General features: G+C 39.5%; 1 protein-coding gene and 1 non-coding gene across 2 annotated transcripts in view; one reads left to right on the top strand and one right to left on the bottom strand.

The window, feature by feature from the left end:
• Positions 1 to 107: 107 nt before the first annotated feature.
• Positions 108 to 22,445, bottom strand: part of TTC29 (tetratricopeptide repeat domain 29) — a 261,987-nt gene continuing 239,649 nt past the window's right edge. Inside the window, exons 12-13 of the mRNA XM_040250416.1 lie at positions 2,561 to 2,630; positions 108 to 2,027 (exon numbers count right to left, since the gene is read on the bottom strand). Of these exons, the coding sequence (XP_040106350.1) occupies positions 1,997 to 2,027; positions 2,561 to 2,630 (101 nt within the window). The 3' untranslated portion in view covers positions 108 to 1,996. The remainder of the gene's footprint in view (positions 2,028 to 2,560; positions 2,631 to 22,445) is intronic.
• On the top strand, positions 18,249 to 18,376 carry LOC120871646. Its single transcript, XR_005723074.1, has one exon. It is a non-coding gene; the product is annotated as a U6atac minor spliceosomal RNA (small nuclear RNA).

Genomic DNA, 22,445 nt, shown 5'->3' with positions numbered 1-22,445 from the left:
TCTGGAAACAAAATCAACTTTTAGTAATATATAAACTAAATCTAGAGCATTTGAATCTTTTTCTTTATTTGATTTTCAGTCAATTTCTTTCTTTCTCTCTCTCTCTCTTTTTTCTTTTACAAAATAAGAATCTCCAAATAATTACATGACCACATTATTCTCCAGGTCACTGTTTATAATTTCTGTGGTATGTATGTAGGGGGCAGGGGGAGAAGAGATAACTATCAATTAGTAATAATGTTAATACAATACATTCCTTAAAAAATATCTGGGTAAAGTAACTTTGGAAAGAAGGCATTTAAAACTTTTGAACTTAATGGAAGTTATGGTCATTTCTTTTTCTAAAGACTCCCTATATTTCACCTTTAAAGGAGACTCTAGTAAGTTAACCAGAAATGTCTTCTACATTTCTATATATACTATCATTCCTGTGCAGACGCTATCACTGCCCTATGAGAGGAAAGGAAGGTCCCTAGAAGGGAAGAAATAAAGGAAGAGAATAAACATAAACAGTCCTTTAAAAATTAGATCAGCGCATATCTACCCCAGGATATTATCAATGTTAACCTAAAATGTGGGAGCACAAAAATACTTGTTTATTGTAACCTGGGATACATTTTTTTTTTTTAACCACTTTCAGGGATTCTTGTGAGAAAGTATGAAAAGTTGAAAAGGCATGATGATATTGTACCAGTTTTTTAAAGAAGAACCTGAAAGCTCAAGTAATTGTGGTACATTCTGGAATGCTGTATTTTAGATGCTGTCATTTTGATAAAAAAGGAATTAGAGACCATTGTAAATACTTATACCTTCTCAGTGAGTGGTCCTCGCTGCGTTATTTATGGAAGGGCTTTTTATGGGTAAGAACTAGCATATGATGTGATTGTGATTTGCATCTGTCATCATAAGAGCTTGATTTTGTTTTCAGTTTCACAAATAAAAATTACTCAAATTGAAATTTAAGGAGAAACCACCACAGAAACCTTTTGATTAAATCTATCAGAAGGGAGAGCAGTGTGGCTGTTTAGCATTTGATCGTAAATTCTAGTTTCTACTGACCTTCCCGACAAGCTTATGTTTCATACATCTAATGTCCTGAAGTGTTTTAAAAAATGTGGGGATTAAAAATATTCCCGCAAAACTTTCCAAACATCTTTTTAAAGGATCTTAAAAGTAGTTTAAGAAGACACTCCAGCAAAAGGCTGCTATTACAAAAGTGGTTTTAGAAGGTTAAAATAAGCATCTGTTATTTGGATTTAGAACTTCAAAGCTAGAATTGTTCTTATAAAACAAATAAAAGTTTTCTCATAATCAATCTTTTTAAACAGTGAGATAAGATGGTGTATTTGTAAAGAAAATGCTTAAGGAAACACTTTACACTATGGTAACAGAATCATTTTGGTCTTTAATAGTTTTTATTGTTAAAACAATAAAACGTACTATACACAATGTATAGTCACGTATGTGGAAAAATTTTAACCAATTATGTATAAAAAGTTAAAATTATTCTCACTTTCCCAGGTAAAGCAAACTGTTGCAGCAGTAGTTATCAATATGGTAGTCTTTATTGCTTACAATCCTTTTATGTATATTAAAAAGATTCTCTGGAATTTTAAAAAATCTTTACCCACCTTTATTCAGCATAGATTTCCTTAAGCTTAAAATGATTTTCTCATCAGACACAACCAAATTTCGATTCTAAAGCAGCACTATTTCTTGTAGAATAATGGATAAGAGGAAAATTTTACAGTTTAGCTTAGGGTAATTATTGGTATTCCTAAGCATTTGAGATAAATTTATTTTTCAAGAATTTAAATGTTTTAGGCTAAATTGGTAGTAAATTGTAATACAAATTCCGATGAAAGTCATAGTTTTGTTATAACCCTATCTTTATTATAACTCTATCTGTATTATTTGTAACATACTCCTGTAACAGGTATTGAAGACTGAGGTACGATACATTTCTTCTTCCTTTGTTGCTGAATCAAAAGCTGGTTTAAATGTCATTTTTTTGATTACCTGAAAATCTGAAATAAATTATGAAATTTTACATTGGGCTAGAAAGTTAAAAACACACACACACACATGCCACATTACAACTGACCTTGAACAACATGAGTTTGAACTTTGGGAGTTCACTTATATGCAGACTTTTTTCAACAGTAAACACTGCAGTATTATACAATTGGTGGCTGTTGAATCTGCAGATGCAGAGCTGAGGATATGGAGGAAACAAGTATATGAAGGGCTGACTATAGGGTATATGGATACTTTCCACTGTGTGGAAGAGGGTTAGCACCCCGACCTCCATGTTGTTCAAGGATTGACTGCATTTTGTATTCTGTAATTTTTAGACATAGCTGAAAAGATTAAAAGTACTTAACCTTATGTAAAGTACATTTGTGATTTTTAAAAAAATGGTGTTTCAGTATTATCTATGACTTATCAAGTGTTAGATGAAGTTACTTTTTCTGTGTGTTTGGAGAACTACATTGTATTAATATTTTGTATCTTGTATAATGTGGATATTTAATAGAAAGTTTAACTTGATTTATCATACCCACTGGATTCCTCTTCCGAAAACTCTGAGGTGTGATATAAACTTTCCATTGTGGATCTTCTAAACTCTCCTAAAGAAAAAATATGTATACATTTAATGTTTTATCTCAAATACAGTTTACAGTTCTTTCAAGTTTGAACCTAGAAATCCCTTTTCAGGGGTATCTGGTGTCTCAGATAGTAAAGAAACTGCCTGAAATGCAGGAGACCCAGGTTTGATCTCTGGGTTACAAAGATCTCCTAGAGAAGAGAATGGCAACCCACTCCAGTATTCTTGCTTGGAGAATCCCTTGGACAGAGGAGCTTGGTGGGCTACAATCCATGGGGTCACAAAGAACTGGACACACTGAGGGATTAATATAATACAACAACTCTTACCCGTATCAATTGTGTGTAATGTAATGTTATGTAAACTCAGCTGTTATGTATCACTTGTGTTACCAGGGCAGATAATGTTGGTCAAAGATGGCCACAATGATATCTTCCACTCTGCATGTTCCTTAGAAGTATGACCTTGCCATTTCCCCTTCAAGAGGTAGAACCCAATTTCCCCCCTGCTGAAACTGAGCTAGGCTGAGGACTCTTTTGTAATCAATAGCATGTGGAGGAAGTGACTGCATGACTTCTGAAGCTAAATCAGAAAAAGCTATGCTGCTTCCATTCAATTCTCTTAGGATGCTTGCTTTGGAGGAAGCCAGTTGCCATATAAGAAATCTACCACCCTGAGACTGCCATCCTGCAAGGCCATGTATAGATGCTCCAGTTGACAGTCCCAGATGACCTTCTAACCATCCCATCAAAGCTCCAGTCAGTTAGCAAATCCACCCATCTGTCAGTTGAGTATCATCACTAGGTAACCTCAACTGATGTCCAGCCAAGCCATATATTGGAATTCCTAACCCACAGAATTCTTGTGATATATGAAACAGCAACTGGAATAGCCACTGTTTGGGGATCAGATGACTCGTTAAACAAAAACTGAGAAGGACAATTAATTTATAGATCAGTATAAAGCATCCAAATAATAAGATTTGGGAAACTCAGACAGGAATTGATACACTAATTTGTTACTTAGCCTTCTTATCTGCCCTTCCACTTTGACTTGGATGTACTGGGATGTATCTAACAAGATGCTCTTTATCCTTGCTGATGACAGGTGTCCATGTCCCCTTCATTTCCTGCATTCTACTTTTCAGCAGGTTTGGCACATTTCATATTTGGTCCCTATCTCTCACCACAATTCCTGAATATTTCCACTGTATTCTCACTTTATTTTCTGAAATTTCTTTTCCTTTCTTGCTCTTACAGAAACCTGGCTGTCCTCTGAGGATACTGCCAGTCCAGAAACCCTTTTACTTTTTCTTTTCCTTGATCCTCTTACTGTTGGACTTGGAGAAGGGCAGGTGTCCTCCTCCCTGTTATTCTCTTTCAGGACACTTGCCTTCCCTTCTTCTCTTCCTGAAACTCACTTTGTCAGTTACATACTCAACTATTGTTGTGATCTACCTGCAACTGCAGTATTCTCAGTTCATTGGATCATTGGCTTATTGTCACTTTCTGACTACTTTCTTAATGTAGCAATTTAAATGTTCATGCAGAAGACTCTTTTGCCCTGGATCTCAATTCTTTGAGCTCTGTTCTTTTAGGCTGTGTCTTTACCTTACTGCAGCCACCAGTTCCCATGCTCATTCTCAGACGTCGTCACTACCAGTAACTGCAGGCCCCCTCAGTCACCTGCATTCAACTAGCTGACTACCAGCTTTCATCCTTTCTAGATCACTTCCTCTATTACCCCACCACCAGCAGTTCTTCAACCCTACTGGGATTTCCAGTTCTATCATCTTTTCATTGTTCCTCTCTGTTTTGATTTCCTCTTTCCCTTCTTTGAACTGTTTAAATTCCATGGTCATTCACCCTCTTGCGTAAGCGCTGACTTCCTTACCCTTTTCTCACTTTGTTGTACTCACTTGACAAAACTATAACCCTAGGTAAATCCAACAGGCTGCCTATTCCTGTCCTGAAGCATAAGGCTCAGCTGGAAAAACATACAAGTGGGTCTCACTTTAAATTCATGGTCACAGACATTAGGGGGAATCCTTCACGGCTTCCCAGGTGGCATAGTGGCAAAGAATCTGCCTGCCAATACAGGAGACACATGATATGCAGGCTCAGTCGCGGGACTGGGGAGGTCCCCGGGAGTAGAAGATGGCAACTCAGTCCAGTATGCTTGCTCGGAGAATTCCACGGACAAAGGAGCCTGGTAGGCTACAGGTTCCTAAGAGTGGGACGAGACTGAGCCTGCGTGCATGTCATGTCATTAATATGCTCAGGCCATCCTATTAAACATTTCTAAGCCCATTCATTCTTCCACTTTCCTAGATGACTTACTCTTTTTTTTTTTCCATTTTCCAAAATCTACAACTCTCCATATGCATCATAATTCTCATCTGATGATTTATTTTCCATTTCAATAGAGGAAATAAAACATAGTAGGAAAAAGCTTCTACAAGCTCTGTGTCAAGAGTTATTCTCTTAATTCTGTCCTGTGTGTTTCATGCCCCCATGCTCCTATCTAAGGCCAACCCCTCTACTTCTTTACTAGATCTCATTCTCTCTTGAATACACAAGACATGGCTCTAGTAATTCCTTCTGTCTTTCACTTATCAGTTTTTTGTACTCTACTAAATCTTCCCCATCAGCATATACAGATTTGGTTGAAGACACATGAATAAGTTCTCATCAATGAGTGTGGACAGAATGATACACACTGCTTCTGGGTCTGAGCATTAGGCAATGGGCATTCATTTCTCCTTAAACTTTCCATTTCCTCAATCTTGAACATGGAAAATTATGATTTGGTTCCGACCATGCAGATGATAATGACATCCAAGTCAGTGGTTCTCAACTGGATGATTTTTCTCCACAGGGAAGATTGGGAAACATCTGCAGATATTTTTGTTGTTAAAACTGGTAGGTGGAAGTGCAATTGGCATCTAGTGGGTAGAGACCAAGGATGATGCTAAATATCTTACAATGCTCATGACAGACATACCATTCTCCCCAACAAAAAAACTATTCACCTCAAAATTTTAATAGTGCAATATTGAGAAGCCCTGCCCTGGAGGATGGTGGAGCAATAAGACAGAAGGTCAGGACCTTCTGAATGCCTGTGGGATTACCTTGTAAATGTAGACAGCTCACTTCAGGATCAGGGAAGAAACAAACTTCCCTATACTTAAGCTACTGTACCTTTGGGACTCTTTGTAATAGAAGCTTAGCCTTTACTTTAACTAATATATTCCATCACTCTTTGAAGTAAAGAACTACCTTGGGCTTCTCAGTTAAATATTTTCAATGCATCACAATATAGAGAACCATCCAGACATCCTAATGCCTGTTTTATACTATCTAATGTCTTCAATCCAGCATTCCCTTTGGTTTGGCAGGGTGTAACAATATTTCTTGCACCCCACTCCAGTGCTCTGCCTGGCAAATCCCATGGACGGAGGAGCCTGGTGGGCTGCAGTCCATGGGGTCGCTAGGAGTCGGACACGACTGAGCGACTTCACTTTCCCTTTTCACTTTCATGCACTGGAGAAGGAAATGGCAACCCACTCCAGTGTTCTTGCCTGGAGAATCCCAGGGACGGCGGAGCCTGGTGGGCTGCCGTCTCTGGGGTTGCACAGAGTCGGACACGACTGAAGCGACTTAGCAGCAGCAGTAGCAGCAGCAGCAGCAGCAACAATATTTCTTAAACTGGAGAAATTGTTCCTGGACTTTCCAACTTTGAAATTATACCTGGCTGGTCTCAAATAATTGTTTAACATTCATTTCCCAGGTGTTGAGCCAAGGTGATTTTTATTGTGAAATATTTCCAAGTAGATTCTCTAAGAATAACTGTATGCACAGCTTTTCTTTTACTCAACTTGGGTCACAGTTTCTGGTTTAAATAAAAGACATTCACACTCGCTGTGTTGTTGTTCTTCAGTCACTCAGTCATGTCCGACTCTTTCTGACCCTAGGGACTGCACCACACCAGGCTTCCCGGTCCTTCACCATCTCTTGGAGCTTGCTCAAACTCATGTCCACTGAGTTGGTGATGCCATCCAACCATCTTGTCCCGTCATCCCCTTTTCCTCCTGCCTTCAGTCTTTTGCAGTTTCAGGGTCTTTGCTAATAAGTCAGCTCTTCGCATCAGGTGGCCAAAATATTGGAGCTTCAGCTTAAGCATCAGTCCTTCCAATAAATATTCAGGATTGATTTCCTTGAGGATTGACTGGCTTGATCTCCTTGTAGTCCAATGGACTCTGAAGAGTCTTCTCCAACACCACAGCTCAAAAGCATCAGCTCTTTAGTGCTCAGCCTTCTTTATGATCCAACACTCACATCCACACATGACTACTGGAAAAACCATAGCTTTGACTATCCAGACCTTTGCTGGCAAAATAATGTCTCTGCTTTTGGTTGGTTACACTGCCTAGGTTGGTCATAACTTTTCTTCCAAGGAGCAAGCATCTTTTAATTTCATGGCTGCAGTCACCATCTGCAGAGATTTTGGAGCCCAAGAAAATAAGTCTGTCACTGTTTCCATGGTTTCCCCATCTGTTTGCCATAAAGTGATGGGACCAGATGCCATGATCATCATTTTTTGAATGCTGAGTTTTAAGCCAGCTTTTTCACTCTCCTCTTTCACTTTCATCAAGAGGCTCTTTAGTTCCTCTTCACTTTTTGCCATTAGGATGGTGTCATCTGCATATCTGAGGTTATTGATATTTCTCCTGGCAATCTTGATTCCAGCTTGCACTTCATCCAGCCCAGCATTTTGCATGATGTACTCTGCATATAAGTTATACAAGTAGGGTGACAATGTACAGCCTTGATGTACTCCTTTCCCAATTTAAAACCAGTCTGTTGTTCCATGTCCAGTACTAACTGTTGCCTCTTGACCTGCATACAGGTTTCTCAGGAGGCAGGTCAAGTGGTCTGGTATTCCCATCTCTTTTAGAATTTTCTACAGTTTGCTGTGATCCACACAGTCAAAGGCTTTAGCATAGTCCATTAAGCAGAAGTAGATGTTTTTCTGGAATTCTTTTGTTTTTTTCCAAGGCCCAACAGATGTTGGCAATTTGATCTCTGGTTCCTCTGCCTTTTCTAAATCCAGCTTGAACATCTGGAAGTTCACAGTTCACGTACTTTTGAAGCCTAGCTTGAAAAATTTTGAGCATTACTTTGCTAATGTGTGAGATGAGTGCAATTGTGTGGTAGTCTGAACATTCTTTGGTATTGCCTTTCTTTGGGACTGGAATGAAAATGAACCTTTTCCAGTCCTGTGGCCACTGCTGAGTTTTCCAAATTTGCTGGCATATTGAGTGCAACACTTTCACAGCATTATCCTTCAGGCTTTGAAATAGCTCAACTGGAATTCCATCACCTCCACTAGCTTTGTTCGTAGTGATGCTTCCTAAGGCCCATTTGACTTTGTACTCCAGGATGTTTGGCTCTAGGTGAGTGATCACATCATCGTGATTATCTGGGTCATTAAGGTCTTTTTTCTATCATTCTGTGTATTCTTGCCACCTCTTCTTAATATCCTCTGCTTCTATTAGGTGCATACCATTTCTGTCCTTTATTGTTCCCATTTTTGCATGGAATGTTCCCTTGGTATCTCTCATTTTCTTGAAGAGATCTCTAGTCTTTCCCATTCCATTGTTTTCTTCTATCTCTTTGCATTGTTCACTTAGGAAGGATTTTTTTTAAAAATCTCTACTTGCTAGTCTTTGGAACTCTGCATTCAGATGGACATATTTTTCCTTTTCTCCTTTGCCTTTTCTTATTTTCTTTTCTCAGCTATTTTTAAGGCCTCCTCAGACAACCATTTTGCCTTTTTGCATTTATTTTTCTTGGGATGGTTTTAATTATGGCTTCCTGTATAATGAGCCTCCATCCATAGTTCTTCAGGCACTCTATCAGATCTAATCTCTTGAATCTATTTGTCATTTCCACTGGATAATCATAAGGGATTTAATTTAGGTCATACCTGAATAGTCTAATGGTTTCCCCCACTTTCTTCAATTTAAGGAGTTCATGATCTGAGCCACAGTCAGCTCCTGGTCTTGTTTTTGTTGACTGTATAGAGCTTTTCCATCTTTGGCTGCAGAGAATATAATCAATCTGATTTCAGTGTTGACCATCTGATGATATCCATGTGTAGAGTCATTTCTTGTATTATAGGAAGAGGGTGTTTGCTATGATCAGTGTGTTCTGTTGGCAAAATTCTGTTAACTTTTGCCCTGTTTCATTCTGTACTCCAAGACCAAACTTGCCTGTTACTTCAGGTCTCTCTTGACTTCCTACTTTTGCATTCCAGTACCCTATGTTGAAAGGGACATCTTTTTTTCCACTGTCATAGGAAACCTTAACAAAGGTTAACTTACATAAAGGAAGATATGAAGTTACCATCCAGGTGTTTGGAGATTTCTGTTCACTTGCAATAATAAGGTGAGAATCATGGGACGGTTGACTCTTGGTTCCATCTTGTAAAAGCACTCAATTTAATTCCTAACCTAGTTTTCCTGCTGTAGGTCTGACTTAAGGTATGATCTGAGATGATTGACCTGTAGGTCAACCAGCTTCAAGGAAGCTGGAAGATTAGGACCCATATCACTCCAGCAAGGGAGACCAGAAACAATGCAAACTTGAGAGTGTGGCATTTGCTTACACCGCTTACAATTTCAATAGAAGCAAGTATCTCCTTGTTAATAACAGTGAAAGTGAAAGTGTTAGTTGTGTCCAACTCTTTGAGACCCCATGGATTGTAGCCTGCCAGGCTCCTCTGTTCCTGGAATTCTCCAGGTACGAATACTGGAGTGGGTTGCCATTCCCTTCTCCATAGGATCTACCCCACCCAGGAATCAAACCTGGGTCTCCTGAATCATATGCAGATTCTTTACCATCTGATCCAAAGACTCTCAAAGCATAGATTCCCATAAGTGGGCAAGAAAAGGATCTGATTTCACCAGCTTTTAGCTTAACCTTGTACCAAAGAGCAACAGAATAAGTCAACGATGCTGAATTGCAATAAACCTACAATCCCATTCCTTTACACAAAGACAATGGCATATAATTTTCATATAATACAGTGTGATATACAAATGAGATTTTAAAAATGCTATCTGTAAGTGAGTATAAATTGAAAGGGAAGAGATGTTACCTGGTAGTTCTGTGGCTGAAAAGGTGAATGAAATTTTATCATTTTGTCATGCAAAACATCTTAATGGTCTTACCAGAAAAGGGTAAATAATAACTCATATGTAAAGGTTGTGTCAGAGTTTATAGACTAGACCCCTGGTAATGGATTCAACCTTTCCACAACAAATCAAAAGTATTGTTGTATGCTCACATGAATATACAGCAGTCATTACCTTAAATTTAAAACTCACTGTAAGCAGCAAACACATTGAGCAGGATATGAAGGCTGTATTGTATCAGTGTGGTCTGCAGAGAATTTCTTCATAAGGTTTTTGCCTTGTTGAAATATGTGCTGCAGTTCAAAGCTAAAGGGATTACTTCTGAATAGTCATCATAGAGGTTGATTACGTTCGTATATTATATTTAGCTGGACCCTGCAGGCTATTACTCCATTAGGTCTGCTGGTCCTGCTATTGTCAAAAAGTTGATCACCTCCTGTTAAAAGACTGTGCTTTCTGTTGACCTTATCAAAATGTCTCAAAGGGTTTTGTTAAAAATAAAATTCAGATTGTGTTTTATGAAAATAATTAAGAATAAATACCATGTATGAAAACTGCTAGTATCTTCTGGGTGATTGTAGTATTATGACACAGTTAATGAGGAGCTTATATTTTACTTTTGCATTGCAGCACAATTTACTTAAAGACATAGATTCAATTTTAGTAGAAATAGCTCTTTTTCATGCTGAGAGTAGAGAGTCTCAGAAACTGATTTCCAAAAAATGAGAAGTCACTACCCCTGCCCCATGTATTCAGAGCATATAGAATTAACACCATGGAAGTAAGCCCAGTATATCAGCATTGACACACATCTACAACGGCCTATTACAATGCGGCTTTAAAAGCTAACTGTACTGAGAACAGAGTATATACACTGAAATTTGTCATTCACACTTGATAATCAGAAAATCACTTTAAATAAATAAATTAAAATTTAACTGCTTATCCTCTAGACAGCATTATATCATTTCATTCAGTTAATCACAACAGTAGAAAAATTTCAAAGAAGCGAGTTGAATATATATATACTTATAATCCTGAGTCCAACTGCCAATATAAGGCATATTTTAATAAACTTGACTTTTAACCTATGTCATTAGGAATGAGCTACAGATTAAGTAACAAAATGAAATTAGATCTTGGACAAAGATATTGACAGGGATGGTTTTATTATTTAAAATAACCTATATAAAATTTTCACTAGAATCACATTACAAAAGCTTTCCTTTGGGAACCAAGATGATTTTGAAGCTATCTCAACTGAATGGCTCATCTCTGAATTATTATTCCCAGGAGTGGTGATGGGTTGGCACAGACATGTCCTTTTGGGCATGGTCCTCCTTGTAACTGATGGTGTGTAAAATGGCTGGTCAGAGATACAGCCTGTGAGCCTGGAGTGCAGCCAGACACACATTATGGCCTAATTAGCACTGTTCTCTCATCGACTGAACTCTTCAGCAAGGGGAAGCTTCCTCATATTCCTTGTACTCACTCGCCTTTAGCTACCTCACTTGATACTCACAATGGAGGAAGAGGGGGTATCGGTCAGGAGGAAGCAGATGGCACATTCAACTGGGATTCTGAAGAGACATTAACGCAGGGGCCGCTAAGAGACAAGGGCATTAAATGCTGAAGAGGTTGTGGAGAAAAGGGAACCCTCTTATACTGGTGGTGGGAATGCAAACTGATACAACCACTCTGGAGAACAGGATGCTGCTGCTGCTGCTGCTGCTAAGTTTCGGCAGTGTCCGACTCTGTGCGACCCCATAGATGGCAGCCCACCAGGCTCCTCTGTCCCCGGGATTCTCCAGGCAAGAACACTGGAGTGGGTTGCCATTTCCTTCTCTGGGAGAACAGTATGGTGATTCCTTAAAAAAACTAGAAATAAAACTACCATACAACCCAGAAATTCTACTACTGGGCATATACTCTGAGGAGACCAGAATTGAAAAATACACAGGTACCCCAGCGTTCACTGAAGCACTGTTTACAACAGATAGGACATGGAAGCAACCTAGAGGTCCATCAACAGATGAATGGATAAGGAAGTTGTGGTATATATACACAGCTGTATAAAGAAACTCAGCTGTATAAAGAAACTCAGCTGAAAAAGAAACGTATTTGAGTCAGTTCTAATGAGGTGGATGAACTTAGAACCTATTATACAGAGTTCTGAAGTAAGTCAGAACAAGAAAGACAAATATCACATATTAACACATATATATGGAATCTAGAAAGGTGGTACCAATGATCCTGTGTGCAGGGCAGCAAAGGAGACACAAAGAATAGACTTTTGGTTTCAGTAGAAGGAGAAGGTGGGATGCTTTGAGAGAACAGCATTGAAACATACACATTACCACATGTAAAATATCCAGGGGAAGTTGGTTATACCACACAGGGCACCCAAAGCCAGCGCTTTGTGTCAACTTGGAGGGCTGGGGGTGGAGGGAGGCGGGAGAGGGGTTCAGGAGGGAAGGGACATATGTATGCCTATGGCTGATTCATGTTGATATATGGCTGATTCATGTTGATATATTCATTTTATCCTCCAATTAAAATGAATTAAAAAGAAGAGAGAGAGAGATAAGAGCAGAACTTGAACAACAAAGGATGCTGAGGCACTCAGTGACTGGCAGTGGAAGGATGCTACGCCATTATCTTCCCCAGACCAAGAGTAAAGAGGAAGAGGAGGGAGTTATTGGATTTGGGAGTGAGGGATGAAAGTTTAGAACAGGGCTCACCCAACCGAGCCTAGAAGCGGCTGTGGTGTCACAGAACTGAGCTGAAGTCAGGGTAAGTGCAAAACTCTTGACCTTTTTACCACATAACCTCTATTCCCTGGCTGATGACGCCTTTGGATAAATCCAAACTAGGAAGACAGAAGGCAATGAAATTGTGAGATGCAGTCTGAAGTCAGTCTCCTGGGATACAGAGCAAAGTGTGAGAACGGATTTTGTGTGTGAGAGAAAGAAATTGCATATAATAATCACAAAGTGCAAATGTCACCAGTTTGGCCATGTGAAGCATGGTTTAAGTGTCAGCATCCTTGATGGCAGTATATGATTTGATGCTTCTTTTTTTTCTTGACTTTCTTTCCCTTTTCTCTTTTTTTACCCCTACCCCCGTTTTCGGTAATACTGGTTTGTGATTCATGGAACTTCTCATTTTATAGTCTATAACAATTCTGTGAACAAAAGCCTGAGATTACAGAGTTAATCCCACTTTACCACACAAACAAAACAAAAACAACAATGAAAACCAACCAAACAATCCCCATCCTTGACCAAAACAAAACAAAACCATCAACATTTTCTTGGTAGTACTTTCCTACTTTTTGTTAACAAACAAGGTAGTCTGTTCCACTGGTGTTTTGAGGCAGAAATCATGATGTGGTTATTCTATATCTGATGAGTATAACAGTCAAGATATAACAAATTTTAAACCAGGACACATCTTTTAAGTGTGGGTATATTTGGTAGATGCTCTTAAACTAACCTCTGGTCTTTTATATTGCAGGTTCTCAGTTCAGCTCAGTTCAGTCCCTCAGTTGTGTCCGACTCTTTACGATCCCATGGACTGCAGCACGCCAGGCCTCCCTGTTTATCACCAACTCCCAGAGTTCACTCAAACTCATGCCCATTGAGTCAGTGATGCCATCCAGCCATCTCATCCTCTGTCATCCCCTTCTCTTCCTGCCTTCAATCTTTCCCAGCATCAGGGTCTTTTCAAATGAGTCAGTTCTTTGCATCAGGTAGCCAAAGTACTGGAGTTTCAGCTTCAACATCAGTCCTTCCAATGAATATATAGGACTGATTTCCTTTAGGATGGACTGGTTGGATCTCCTTGCAGTCCACAGGACTCTCAAGAGTCTTCTCCAACACCACAGTTCAAAAGCATCAAGTCTTCAGTGCTCAGCTTTCTTTATAGTCCAAATCTCACAACCATACATGACTACTGGAAAAACCATAACCTTGACTAAATGGACCTTTGTTGGCAAAGTAATGTCTCTGCTTTTAATGGCAACCCACTCCAGTATCCTTGCCTGGAAAATCTCATGGACAGAGGAGCCTGGTGGGCTGTAGTCCATGGGGTCACAAAGAGTCGGGCACAAATAAGCGACTAACACTAACACTAGGTTGGTCATAACTTTTCTTCCAAGGAGCAAGCGTCTTTTAATTTCATGGCTGGTGTCACCATTGCGGTGATTTTGGAGACCCAAAAAATAAAGTCTGTCACTGTTTCTCCATCTATTTGCTATGAAGTGATGGGACCAGATGCCATGATCTTAGTTTTCTGAATGTTGAGCTTTAAGCCAACTTTTTACTCTCCTCTTTCACTTTCATCAAGAGGCTCCTTAGTTCTTCTTCAATTTCTGCCATAAGGGTGGTGTCATCTGCATATCTGAGGTTACTGATATTTCTCCCAGCAATCTTGATTCCAGCTTGTGCTTCTTTCAGCCCAGAGTTTCTCATGAGGTACTCTGCATAGAAGTTAAATAAGCAGGGTGACAATATACAGCCTTGACGTACTCCTTTTCCTATTTGGAACCAGTCTGTTGTTCCATGTCCAGTCCTAACTGTTGCTTCCTGACCTGCATATAGGTTTCTCAAGAGGCAGGTCAGGTGCTCTGGTAGTCCCATCTCTTGAAGAATTTTTCACAGTTTATTGTGATCCACGCAGTCAAAGGATTTGGCATAGTCAATAAATCAGAAAAAGATGTTTATTTGGAACTCTCTTGCTTTTTCGATGATCCAGTGGATGTTGGCAATTTGATCTCTGGTTCCTCTGCCTTTTCTAAAACCAGCTTGAACATCTGGAAGTTCATGGTTCATGTATTACTGGAGTCTGGCTTGGAGAATTTTGAGTATTACTTTACTAGCTTGTGAGATGAGTGCAATTGTGTGGTAGTTTGAACATTCTTTGGCATTGCCTTTCTTTGGGATTGGAATGAAAAGTGACCTTTTCCAGTCCTGTGGCCACTGCTGAGTTTTCCAAATTTGCTGGCATATTGAGTGCAGCACTTTCACAGCATCATCTTTTAGGATTTGAAATAGCTCAACTGGAATTCCATCATCTCCACTAGCTTTGTTTGTAGTGATGCTTCTTAAGGCCCACCTGACTTTGCATTCCAGGATGTCTGGCTCTAGGTGAGCGATTATCTGGGTCGTGAAGATACTTTTTGTATAGTGTTTCTGTGTATTCTTGCCACTTATTCTTAATGTCTTCTGTTTATGTTAGGTCCATACCATTTCTGTCCTTTCTCGAGCCCATCTTTGCCTGAAACGTTGCCTTGATATCTCTCATTTTCTTGAAGAGATCTCCAGTCTTTCCCATTCTATTGTGTTCCTCTATTTCTTTGCACTGATCACCAAGGAAGGCTTTCTTATCTCTCCTTGCTATTCTTTGGAACTCTGCATTCAAATGGGTGTATCTTTCCTTTTCTCCTTTGCTTTTCACTTCTTTTCTTTTCTCAGCTATTTGTAAGGCCTCCTCAGACAGCCATTTTTCTTTTTCCATTTCTTTTTCTTGGGGATGGTCTTGATCCCTGTCTCCTGTACAATGTCACCAACCTCCATCCATAGTTTATCAGGCACTCTGTCTATCAGATCTAATCCCTTGAATCTATTTCTCACTTCCACTGTATAATCGTCAGGGATTTGATTTAGGTCATACCATTACAAGTTCTGGTACATAGCAATTCCATTTTCAAAGGCTTCCATTAATATCTGAAGTCTATTAAAATTTACACAAGGATCAGAAGTATATTCAAACTCAAAATTATAGGTTCTTTTTCCCCCTTAAGCATCATTATCTAAATACAGAATGGAGCCAGACCGGATGAAGAATTGAATTGATTACAATGACATAGAATTACCCTGCATTTCTTTTCCAGGATATCTAAACTTTTAATGAGAGTATCTGATTCACATCTATCAATCTGCCCTGACACTTTCTTAAGATAAATAAATACAGTGTTGATGTCTTCATACAGTTTTAAAAATTTCTCCAGTGAATGCCACATTACAGATTCTGCATTATTTTCTGGTTCAAGATGGAATAACCAAAATCAGATTAACATTTTTGATGAAACCACCCCCTTTCTCCCTCCCAAACCCTGTAAATCTCCCACTCTAGATCTAGTAAATCAGAATCTGCAATTTAAAAGGATACCAAGGTCATCTGCTTGCTCACTAAAGTTTGACATTCACTGTTTTGTATAAATTTCTTCTTTCTTATATCTACTATTTAACATTGGAGCAAAACAGCCCATTTGGTAAGAGGAGGAAGGAGACCAGGCTGTCTTTTGTTCAGCTGCAACATTCAGATCATGAGTAAAAATGAAATTCGTTTCCGTGGATTGAGAGTGTATTTTGTATGAGGAGATGGGATAGAACTTTTCAAAATTTTTAAATTAAAAAAATCATATCCTAATTATTGTCAGATATTGTATTTTATTGAACAGTAGATGATGAACAATGGCTGTGTTAGTTTCTGTTGTACAGCAAAGTAATTCAGTTGTACACATGTAATACATAGATATATATTCTTTTTCGTATTCTATTTGATGCATGTTAAATTGCTTCAGTCGTGTCCGACTCTTTGTGACCCCATGGACTGTAGCCCGCCAGGCTCCTCTGTCCATGGGATTCCCCAAGCAAGAATACTGGAGTGGGTTGCTGTGTCTCCCTCCATGGGATCTTCCCGACCCAGGAATAGAACCCGCATCTCCTGCACTGGCAGGCACGTTCTTTACCACTAGCACCAACTGGGAAGGCCATATTCACCCTCACTCCAGTGAATTCAAAAGAAGGAAGGTGAGCAACAGGAAAGTCTCTTAGGTAGCTGTATTGTGTTAGGCTCAGAGAGGAAGATTTATTTGACCTTGAGAAGAATTGCTGTTGAAAGCCTGTCAAGTTCCTAATTGTTGTTTGTTTATTTTCTTGTCTTCTAGAGATGGTTTCTAAAGTAGTGGTTTAAAAAATTTGCAACGTGCCCCAGGGATCTCCCTGAAGACCACTAACAGGACAACGGCTTGGGCAATGAGGAACTTAAACCAGGGTTTCCATCCCGTGTATTGCTGCCTTTATTTCATTATACTTTGACTCAATCCCTAATGGATTCAGCTTCATAAAGTCAGAAAAAGAGAGAAAGAAAAGCAATTTATTCATGTTTTCACTGGAACTCGCTGCAGACATGAAATTTCTCTAAAAATGCAAATCATTTGGTGCAACACAAGAGAAACTCGGTAACTAAAGCTCTTAGAGGAAAGCCCTTTCCCAGAGCTAATGTTCTTCCGCCCAGTGATTGAATAAATCGATCCATTTATTACAACATCTTCACTTAAGTTTTTTTTTTTAATCCCTAGATGAATGTGTCTAAGGGTACTAGAGGACTTTTCTTTATCACTAAGAAAATTGATTACACTTGTTAATTTGGCTTTTAATACTAGATATAGCAAAACAAATACCATAAACAAGTGTACAAGAAATCAATATAGATCTGTTCAATATCAGATTGATCAGAAAAGGATTTAGTAAGATTGTAAGATGCAAAATGCCAATGTACAAACAAAGCCCTTACTTATGTAATATGGCTTTAGAGGAGCTCTGGATCTGAGAGAAACTATTTCTGAAAACAGAAATGGTGTGCTTTTCTTGCATTAGAGAGAAATCCCCAGAAGGCCTACCTATCCAAGGTATTTAATGTGAATACTTGTTTTTAAATGATTTCTTGTCTTTTGTCCAGCCAATCTTGTTAATTCACAGAGCACCCTATTGCAGGGTCTTCATGTTACATAAAGCCAAAATTACACTTAACAAGTGTAAGGTTGGCCATAAAAAATAGATAAAACAACATTCTAAAAAGCTCAGATATCACAAGGAAAGGTTGTCAGCCATTCTTTTCAGAGAAGGTGAGGACAATGAGAAATAAAAAGTATACACAGACTTCTGAAATGCAGCTTAGACCACCTCTGGGTCTAAAACCATAGGTGTTTTGTAGAACCCCAACAGCAATCCAATTGCTCAGTGAACACTCTTGATGAAGCATATTTTAAATTCCCCTTGTATAAAAATGAGTGAGAAGAAGATTAATGCTACTTTACTGTTCAAGTGACACAAATTTTGAACGGGGCTTTTCCAATAGTGGGTAGAGCTTATGTTGAACACACACTGTGTCTGTCCACTGGTAATCCCTTTTCAGTTGTCATTCATTCAACAGACATTCACTGAGTACCACCTTAGTGAAAGATATACATTTGAGAGTGACAGGTGCTGGGGTACAGTTTGTAGCAGCGTTCAGGTGAGATGGATTCAGGAGTCCATGGCTGGGAGAGGGTTGTAGTGGAGGACTCAGTCTAGAATCACAGCATGATTCTCTGTACTAGTGCCTGGTCTTCAGAGAGGTGACAGTCTTATGTACAATCTGTTAGAGCAATTAATAGCGCTATATGAAAGGAGAGGAGGTTAGCACTCCCCTGGACAAGGATGGAAGAGGTCCTCAGGCCTGCCAACACGCATATGACTGCCAACACAGGAGACGTGGGTTCAATCCCTGGGTCAGGAAGATGCCCCAGAGGAGGAAAGGGCAACCCACTCCAGTACTCTTCCCTGGAGAATCTCATGAACAGACGAGTCTGGCAGGCTACAGTACAAGGGGTTGCAAAGAGTTGGTCAAGACTGAATGACTAAGCAACAAACAACTATGAGGGAGCAGAGGGTCTGGAAAAAAAACCCCACTAAGACATTAAGAGAAAACATATAAATGCATTTAAGTGCTTGTATCAGGGAAAATAAGCCTGCTGAGTTTCCCATGGTCAGACTCAGAGTCTTTGATAGGTTGATTGGTGGGTCAAAAACTTGAGGAGCAAAGAATCTCGTGTTAGAGTTTCTATCCTTAACGTGTGTACGTTACACACCTGCACTTGCATTTTCACTTACATATAAGTCATTTTTGAAAAAATTTTTGTGGTTTGAATATAAGTATGCAATCACAATTTTTAGTAATCTTCAGATTATAGGCCTTTCTCTTCTGAAAACTAATATATTTATCCCCGTACCTTGCATGATATCTTCAGTTCAGTTCAGTCGCTCAGTCGTGTCCGACTCTTTGCAACCCCGTGAATCACAGCACGCCAGGCGTCCCTGTCCATCACCATCTCCCAGAGTTCACTCAGACTCACGTCCATCGAGTCAGTGATGCCATCCAGCCATCTCATTCTTGGTCGTCCCCTTCTCCTCCTGCCCCCAATCCCTCCCAACATCAGAGTCTTTTCCAGTGAGTCAATTCTTCGCATGAGGTGGCCAGGCTACTGGAGTTTCAGCTTTAGCATCATTCCTTCCAAAGAAATCCCAGGGTTGATCTCCTTCAGAATGGACTGGTTGGATCTCCTTGCAGTCCAAGGGACTCTCAAGAGTCTTCTCCAACACCACAGTTCAAAAGCATCAATTCTTCGGCGCTCAGCTTTCTTCACAGTCCAACTTTCACATCCATACATGACCACTAGAAAAACCATAGCCTTGACTAGATGGACCTTTGTTGGCAAAGGAATGTCTCTGCTTTTGAATATGCTATCTAGGTTGGTCATAACTTTCCTTCCAAGGAGTATTCATGGCTGCAATCACTATCTGCAGTGATTTTGGAGCCCCCCCAAATAAAGTCTGACACTGTTTCCACTGTTTCCCCATCTGTTTCCCATGAAGTGATGTGACCGGATGCCTTGATCTTCCTTTTCTGAATGTTGAGCTTTAAGCCAACTTTTTACTCTCCTCTTTCACTTTCATCAAGAGGCTTTTTAGCTCCTCTTCACTTTCTGCCATACAGGTGGTATTATCTGTATATCTCAGGTTATTGATATTTCTCCCGGCAATCTTGATTCCAGCTGTGCTTCTTCCAGCCCAGCATTTCTCATTATGTACTCTGCATATAAGTTAAATAAGCAGGGTGACAATATAAAGCCTTGACATACTCCTTTTCCTATTTGGAACCAGTCTGTTGTTCCATGTCCAGTTCTAACTGTTGCTTCCTGACCTGCGTATAGGTTTCTCAAGAGGCAGGTCAGGTGGTCTGGTATTCCCATCTCTTTTAGAATTGTCCACAGTTTATTGTGATCCACACAGTCAAAGGCTTTGGCATAGTCAATAACGCAGAAATGTTTTTCTGGAACTCTCTTGCTTTTTCCATGATGCAGCAGATGTTGGCAATTTGATCTCTGGTTCCTCTGCCTTTTCTAAAACCAGCTTGAACATCTGGAAGTTCACGGTTCACGTATTGCTGAAGCCTGGCTTGGAGAATTCGAGCATTACTTTACTAGCATGTGAGATGAGTGCAATTGTGTGGTAGTTTGAGCATTCTTTGGCATTGCCTTTCTTTGGGATTGGAATGAAAACTGACCTTTTCAGTCCTGTGGCCACTGCTGAGTTTTCCAAATTTGCTGGCATATTGAGTGCAGCACTTTCACAGCATCATCTTTTTGGATTTGAAATAGCTCAAGTGGAATTCCATCACCTCCACTAGCTTTGTTCGTAGTGATGCTTTCTAAGGCCCACTTGACTTCACATCCCAGGATGTCTGGCTCTAGGGGAGTGATCACACCATCGTGATTATCTTGGTCGTGAAGATCTTTTCTTGCCACCTCTTCTTAATATCTTCTGCTTCTGTTAGGTCCAGACCATTTCTGTCCTTTATCGAGCCCATCTTTGCATGAAATGTTCCCTTGGTATCTCTCATTTTCTTGAAGAGATCTCTAGTCTTTCCCATTCTGTTGTTTTCCTCTATTTCTTTTCATTGATTGCTGAGGAAGGCTTTCTTATCTCTCCTTGCTATTCTTTGGAACTCTGCATTCAGATGCTTATATCTTCCCTTTTCTCCTTTGCTTTTCGCCTCTCTTCTTTTCCCAGCTATTTGTAAGGCCTCCCCAGACAGCCATTTTGCTTTTGTGCATTTCTTTTCCATGGGGATGGTCTTGATCCCGGTCTCCCATACAATGTCACAAACGTCTGTCCATAGTTCATCAGGCACTCTATCTATCAGATTTAGTCCCTTAAATCTATTTCTCACTTCCACTGTATAATCATAAGGGATTTGATTTAGGTCATACCTGAATGGTCTAGTGGTTTTCCCTACTTTCTCCAATTTAAGTCTGATTTTGGCAATAAGGAGTTCATGATCTGAGCCACAGTCAGCTTCCAGTCTTGTTTTCGCTGACTGTATAGAGCTTCTCCATCTTTGGCTGCAAAGAATATAATCAGTCTGATTTTGGTGTTGACCATCTGGTGATGTCCATGTGTAGAGTCTTTTCTTGTGTTGTTGGAAGAGGGTGTTTGCTAGGACCAGTGCGTTCTCTTGGCAAAAGTCTATTAGCCTTTGCCCTGCTTCATTCCGCATTCCAAGGCCAAATTTGCCTGTTACCCCAGGTATTCCTTGACTCCTACTTTTGTATTACAGTCCCCTATAATGAAAAGGACATCTTTTTTAGGTGTTAGTTCTAAAAGGTCTTGTAGGTCTTCATAGAATTGTTCAACTTCAGCTTCTTCAGCGTTACTGGTTGGGGCATAGACTTGGATTACTGAGATTTTGAATGGTTTGCCTTGGAAACAAACAGAGATCATTCTGTCGTTTTTGAGACTGCATCCAAGTACTGCATTTCAGACTCTTTTGTTGACCATGATGGCTACTCCATTTCTTCTAAGGGATTCCTGCCCACAGTAGTAGATATAATGGTCATCTGAGTTAAATTCACCCATTCCAGTCCATTTTAGTTCGCTGATTCCTAGAATGTCAACGTTCACTCTTGCCATCGCCTGTTTGACCACTTCCAATTTGCCTTGATTCATGGACCTAACATTCCAGGTTCCTATGTAATATTGCTCTTTACAGCATCAGTCCTTGCTTTTATCACCAGTCACATCCACAACTGGGTATTGTTTTTGCTTTGGCTCCATCCCTTCATTCTTTCTGGAGTTATTTCTCTACTGATCTTCAGTAGCATACCGACCTGGGGATTTCCTCTTTCAGTATCCTATCAGTTTGCCTTTTCATACTGTTCATGGGGTTCTCAAGGCAAGAATACTGAAGTGGTTTGCCATTCCCTTCTCCAGTGGACCATGTTCTGAGTATATACTTAATGTCTCCTGAATGAACATAGCTGTAGCTTATGATTTAGTTTTAAAAATGTGACAAGTGATAACTGGAAGTTTGGGATTGACATATACACACTACTACATATAAAATAAATAACTTATGAGGAACTGCTGTATAGTGCGGGTAACTCTACTCAGTACTCTGTAATAACCTATATGGGAAAGAATCTAAAAAAGAGTGGATTATATATATTTATGAGTACACTTTGCTCTACATGTGAAACAAACACAACAATTTAGTTGTAAATCAACTAAGCTTCGATAATTTCTTTAAAAAATGCAACATATCATTGACAGAGGAATGGATAAAGAAGATGTAATACATATATACAGTGGAATATTACTCATCCATAAAAAGGAATTAATGCCATCTGTAGTAATGTGGATGGACCCAGAGAGTGTCATACCGAGTGAAATAAGTTAGAAAGAGAAAGACAAATATCATAAGACATACTTATATGTGGAATCTAAAATATGACACAAGTGAAAGTGAAGTCGC

Source organism: Oryx dammah, unplaced genomic scaffold (genome assembly GCF_014754425.2).
Source record: "Oryx dammah isolate SB20612 unplaced genomic scaffold, SCBI_Odam_1.1 HiC_scaffold_12, whole genome shotgun sequence".
Taxonomy (NCBI): domain Eukaryota; kingdom Metazoa; phylum Chordata; class Mammalia; order Artiodactyla; family Bovidae; genus Oryx; species Oryx dammah.
The sequence above is the reverse complement of the archived record's forward strand: the minus strand, read 5'-3'. Positions and strand labels throughout refer to the sequence as shown.